This window comes from Nematolebias whitei, chromosome 8 (assembly GCF_014905685.2).
Source record: "Nematolebias whitei isolate Nwh7 chromosome 8, NemWhi1, whole genome shotgun sequence".
NCBI lineage: Eukaryota > Metazoa > Chordata > Actinopteri > Cyprinodontiformes > Rivulidae > Nematolebias > Nematolebias whitei.
In genome coordinates, this window is record NC_056505.1 from 1,492,480 (window position 1) to 1,498,381 (window position 5,902).

At 43.6% G+C, this 5,902-nt stretch overlaps 1 protein-coding gene across 1 annotated transcript in view; it reads right to left on the reverse strand.

The window, feature by feature from the left end:
- slc39a14 (solute carrier family 39 member 14) overlaps nucleotides 1-5,902 on the reverse strand; it is a 21,605-nt gene that overhangs the window by 12,840 nt on the left and 2,863 nt on the right. The window contains exons 2-3 of the mRNA XM_037680113.1: nucleotides 3,728-3,905; nucleotides 1,598-1,767 (exon numbers count right to left, since the gene is read on the reverse strand). Coding sequence (XP_037536041.1) covers nucleotides 1,598-1,767; nucleotides 3,728-3,905 — 348 coding nt within the window. The remainder of the gene's footprint in view (nucleotides 1-1,597; nucleotides 1,768-3,727; nucleotides 3,906-5,902) is intronic.

The following is a 5,902-nucleotide window of genomic DNA, read 5'->3' on the forward strand; positions in this document are numbered from 1 at the left end:
CTGTAGCTAAAGCCTTTGATGTAGTTTAGGTCTGACTGTAGCTAAAGTCTTTGATGTAGTTTAGCTCTGACAGTAGCTAAAGCCTTTGATGTAGTTTAGCTCTGACTGTAGCTGAAAGTTATTTGTTGTTCTTGATGTCTTTGCTTGATCTTCTTTTGTTTGCCATTTTCTAATGTCATGGAAAAAATGGTGCGTTTACATCTGAAGAAATGAATGAAAGAAGTGGAACTCTTATTGATGGCGGAACCAGCGCTCAGCTGACGCGTGGACCCACCCAACATCCTTCAGAAGTCGGCTTCACACAACATCTCTACAACTTAAACGACAAGCATATTTTACTGTAAACAACCTTTGAATTAGATTCCTATGCAATAGCAGTACATAACTTAGCTTGGTACGTGCTAATATTTACCTGGTACATATCTGGTATTTTGTTACTCTAAACTTCCCAAGTAAAAAAAGAGAAACAAGTCACTATATAAAACAACCTGAACTCTGTAAGTACTCATTAAACAGAGTAAACAAAAGGTACATACCAGGTACATAACAGGTACGCGCAAGGTACATACCAAGTAAACAAAGTATATAGCCAGTACACACCAGATACACAATTACATTCCAAACTGATAAATGTCACTCTCACTGCTCCTCTCATGAGGCACAGCACGGCTAAATGAGCTTTATACTGTGGTTTGTTTCAGGGAAGGAGGCTGAAGTCTGTCAGACCTGCAGCTGCAGTTCACACGCTTACTAACGTCGTGAAGGCGGCGCAGCTGAAGAGGATTATTATTTAATATATGTAAATAAAGGTCTAAAAATATATAATAAATAAAATAAAATATATGTAAATAGTTTATTTTTTAGACATTTATTTTGCACAATTACAGCTGTTTACTATATGTGCCTGAGTGACCACTAGGACAAAGCTTTGACTCAGAAATATATTTTTGTTATTACGTTATGGAAAGAAAAAATATCCAGATATATTTCGTATATTGGCATTCATCTTACAATATCGATATATTAATTTTGGTCCATATCGCCCAGACCTTTACATACCCAGTACATTTATTATTATTTATTATTTATTTATTAACCTTTATTCAATACCCAGTACACACCAGTTACACACCAGTTATACACCCAGTAAATGCCAAGTAGGTATCCAGTACACAAATGGTAAGCACCTTGTAAGTACCCAGTAAGTTTGGGTTAGTACCTTCTAAGTACCAGATATGTACTTTGTAAGTACTAGAAATACCTGGTAAGTACCCTGTAAGTATCTGGTAACTATCCTGGTAATTATGCAGTCAGTACCAGGTACATGCAAGGCAATATTTTGTATTGGTACTTTTTCCTGTGTCCAGTCTAAATGGAAGTTTCAGATACAGGAATAAGTATTTCCTGAAGTTTTGGGGTGAATCTTGCTCCGTGCTCGCTCGGCTTTCTGCTAATTGTTTATAAGTGGTTTGGTTTTGGATTTTAAAGCTAAAATCTATTAAAAACAAAATATTGCAGCAGGATTTACATCAAACGTCTCAGTGACTTTTAGCCTTTTCCTGAAACGCTCAGCGAGTTGCAGCCGAAGTAACGCTACCTCTGGGATGAGCTGAAACAGAGCGTTGGAGTAGAGCGTGCCAATGGCCAGGGCTATGAAGAAGAGCAGCAGCCGCTTGTAAAAGGTTTTCCTCATGAAGGGCACCACGCTGGCCCCCACCAGCGAACACAGAGAGATCAGTGTCACACACAGGATCCCATAACCCCACACTGATCAAAGACAAAGAAAGGACGGGGAGAGAACAACAGACAAAGACAGCTAGTTAGTTCACAGATGATCTTATCAGATTAATTACTAGGCACAGAAATCAGGGAGCACCAACCAATTAGCCCTGTAGGAATGGAGAGAATGACAGAGAACCGGACTGAACCTTTGAGACAAGAAGCTCGTTATTCAGAGAATCATTTAGGAGAAGTGACACCACCTTCCTGCATTCAGCGCTTCAAACCCACTTCCTTTTGATCAGAGACAGAAGAAGTAATTAAGATGGAATTACACACAGACTTTATTCTAGTCCGCTCAAGTGTGTCTGTGCCACGACCTCAAGGGAAACCTGACTCAGGAGAACGAGCACCAACATGGACTAGTGTTTTACTTTGAAGGAGCTGGTCCTCAGGCCTCACCGTGACAGAAGGTAGGCACCTCCAGGACAGGTTTATAGATACAATAAAGATAAATGCATGGTTAGAAGTCAAACCTCAGGCAGCAGCTGCAGGACGGCGGTGGAGTAGAGCGTGCCGATGGCAAGAGCGACGAAAAAGCTGAAAACATGTTTCATGAACCTCGTCTTCAGCAGAGGAACGACGAACACGCCGGTGAGGGAGAAGGCACTGATCAACGTCACACTCAAGAAAGAAAAACCCCAAACTGGAGTTGGGACAAAGTGGAGCGTTAAAGCAAAATGCACTCGTCATCTTTCAGGGTTACATTTCTGTGAGGAAATATTGGGCTAAAGGTGGACTCTTACTGGGCTGAGAATAGTTGGTGACTGGGTTCAGGAAGACTGTCCAAAATGTCTCAAACCTGTCTCGGTTACGTCCTGGGCGTCTCCTGCCTGAATCCAGAGAGCTAGAGCTGCAGGTGCTCTCCGATGCAGGTCTAAAAACTACCTGGATTATAGTTTTGCAAGTCGTGCACGAGAAAATAGGCTCTAGTTTAAAAAAGTAACTGGTAAAACATGGCCACGTGCCACTGGTTCCAATGAGAAGGTTCAGCTAAACTGCCCCATGAATGAACCCAGTTCTGATAGTTGAGTCACCACCTGGTCTGAGACCGTCTCAGCCGAGCGAGAGGCCAACTTTAACCTTAGAGGGTCATCATGACAACAACCTCATGTGGTGTTTGTAACTCAGTTTGTCTCAAAGCTAAATGTCCTTCACTGTGGAGAGCTCAGAGAGGACGCATCACCTGCAGAGAAACAAACGAACTCCTGCAACATTTGAAGCATCACAGCAAAAGAAGTCAAAAACATCAAACTCAGGTTGTGTGAGCCAAGACGTTTCAGAACAAACAGTGATCCATTTTATAAAGCGATGGTTTCTAGCAGTGAGATGAGGTCCATCTGCAGGTCAGGAGGCTCTGGAGCCAAAACAAGCTCCGTACAGGGCGAGGGCACGAGGGGCCGACAAGGACAAACACACGAGTCAGAGGAAGGAAAGACGAAACTCTGGGAAAGCTCCTCCTCACCTGTCCAAAACAAAACAGCTTCCAAGTCAAAACTTTACATTTGTTAGAAAATTAAACACAACAACGTAATCAAAGAACGCCTGAAAGTTTGTGGGTTCACCGAAGGAAAGCAAACTTTAAGGTCCAGTTATGTGAACAGCAACGAGCTGCGCACAGTTCTGATTGAATACCTGCAGCATCCTGCAGCGGTCCAGATCAAGTTCCACAGAACCGGGGGGGGGGTCTGTCCTGTGCACGAGTTCTCAGACACCCTATCTAAGCTTTCATTACCTCTGCTAGGCTCTTGAAGGGACCTTGAATTAAACAAGGTCTGAGTTACACAGAACAAGGAGCTCACTGGTAAAAACATTGTTAGTTAAAAGGAAACACTTCGCCCGCTCAACTTCAAATATAAAACTAACATCAAACGTGTGAACATGTCAAATAAAGCTGTGATCTGTGCACATCTGCTGTGAAACAATGGTTGAACCAGCAGTAGCTCACCTTCCGCATCCGAAGGCCTGGGGGAGGAGTCAGGATCAGGCTCCTCCTCCTTCTTCCTCTTGCAAGCGCCAGAGTCCAGATGCTGCAGCATGGTGGGACACAGCTTCTGTAGACCCGACCCATCCAGCCGGCTCTGCTCGCTGATGCTGTAGAAGGCCAGCGTGTCTGCAGGCAAACACTGCGAACAGAAGCACAACATCAGTTGATTCACTGGAGCGGTCCACAGCTGAGCTGCTGGGATGAGGATCAGAACCTCCAGGTCTGAGGCCACGGTCCTCAGTCAGACGCTGGACCGTCCTCTCCAGGTCCAGGAGGTTCTGCCTCCAGTGGAGGATGTCAAGTATCTCTGGTTGTGTTCAGTGAGCGAAGAATGGAAGGAGGAGATCCACAGATGGACCGAAGTAGCTTCTGCAGTATTGTGGACTCTGTGCCGGTCCGTTGGGGTGAAGAGAGAGCTGAGCTGTAAGGAGAAGCTCTTTACCAGCTGGTCTACGGTCCCTCACCTGTGGCCCCGAGTTCTGGGAAGAGACTGAAAGAATCAGATCCTGGATCCAGGAGGTCTAAATGAGTCCTCTCTGCAGGGTAGCTGGACTCTCCTTAGAGATCAGGTGAGAAGTTCAGTTCTCCAGGAGAGACCTGGAGTAGAACTGCTGCTCCTCCACATCCAGGGGAGACCGCTGAGGAGGTGAGGATGGACCCTGAACGCCTCCTTAGGGAGGTGCTCTGGACATGTCCAACTGGACACGCTGGACAGACAATGTCTCCAGAACAGGTGGACTTTCTGAAAGCTCAACCTAACGAATGAACCGGTCCAGTCCAATGCAAGCAGCATGTTCAGCTTCTGCCAGGTGTTTAACCACCTGCAGGGGGGGGAGGGCAGTGTGTCATCTGCAAACAGAACCAGTCTGTGTGGTTCTGATCAGCAGTCTGTAAGAACTCATCAGCAGCTGACGCAGCGTGTGACAAACATGTGAGGTATTTCTGCAGTCCAACAAGCGTACGGTGTCTGGCTGTTGAAGGCTCTGAACTTAAACCAGCTCCACAGCTTCAACTTGGAGCGTCGGCTTGTTTTAATGAACTTCAGCTGTTTTCTCTCAGTCTGAGCCCGTCCTCACAAACCAAACGCACGGTTCACAAGCTTCTGTTTGGTTTAGGCTCATGGAAAAAACAACAGGTTTGACTCCAGAGAAGTCCTGTGGAGACCCAGTCTGGGTCTGGACCTGAACCCAAGCAAGGACCAGGGAGCCTGTGAGTCCAGGTCCAGTCCAGAGGAGTTGATTAATGCAACATGTCAAAGTGAAACGCCTTCCAGGATTGTTTCCATCTCCAGGCGCCTGCTGTTTGCTCCACAGTAATCTGTGTCAAAGTCCATGCTCAATAATCCAGGTAAATAATCCAGTCAGGTCATCTGGACACTTCCTTTATTGACAACACGTACTGTGAAGAGGACCTGACTGAACACTGCAGGAGTAAACAGAGTGTTTATTTGTTTACAAGCTCCAAACAAACTGACCCACACACAAAATTAAATCATCTCAAACAGGATTCATTTGATTTCCGCACAGAAATAATTAGGTATTACAAAAGGTTAGATAATAAGGTATTATTATTAATAAAATTCTAGTTAATAACTAATATTACTATAATTTGGATATTTAGGTTGATTTAAATCCTATGGTTAGAGTCGGTTTGTTCTGCTGCTATAGACTTAGACTACTAGAGGACAAACTGACCTCATTTCCTTAAATGAATTGTTAAAACTGATGTGATTCTTGACCTGCCATTGTGTATCTATTCCTACCAAACCCAGCTGGTCGAAGCAGATGGTCCTCTAGTCCTGATCCTGGTTCTGTTAAAGGTTTCTTCCTCATGAGGGAGTTTTTCTTTCCACTGTCGCCTTCATGCTTGTTCAAGATGAGAGTTCAGTGATGGAGTTAAACTCAAAGCTGCTCCTCAGATAAATAATGTTCAATTATTATTTTATACATGAATGTTTCTGTTAATTATTATTTTATACATGAATGTTTCTGTTAAATTATTATTTTATACATGAATGTTTCTGTTCAATTATTATTTTATAGATGAATGTTTCTGTTAAATTATTATTTTATAGATGAATGTTTCTGTTCAATTATTATTTTATACATGAATGTTTCTGTTAATTATTATTTTATA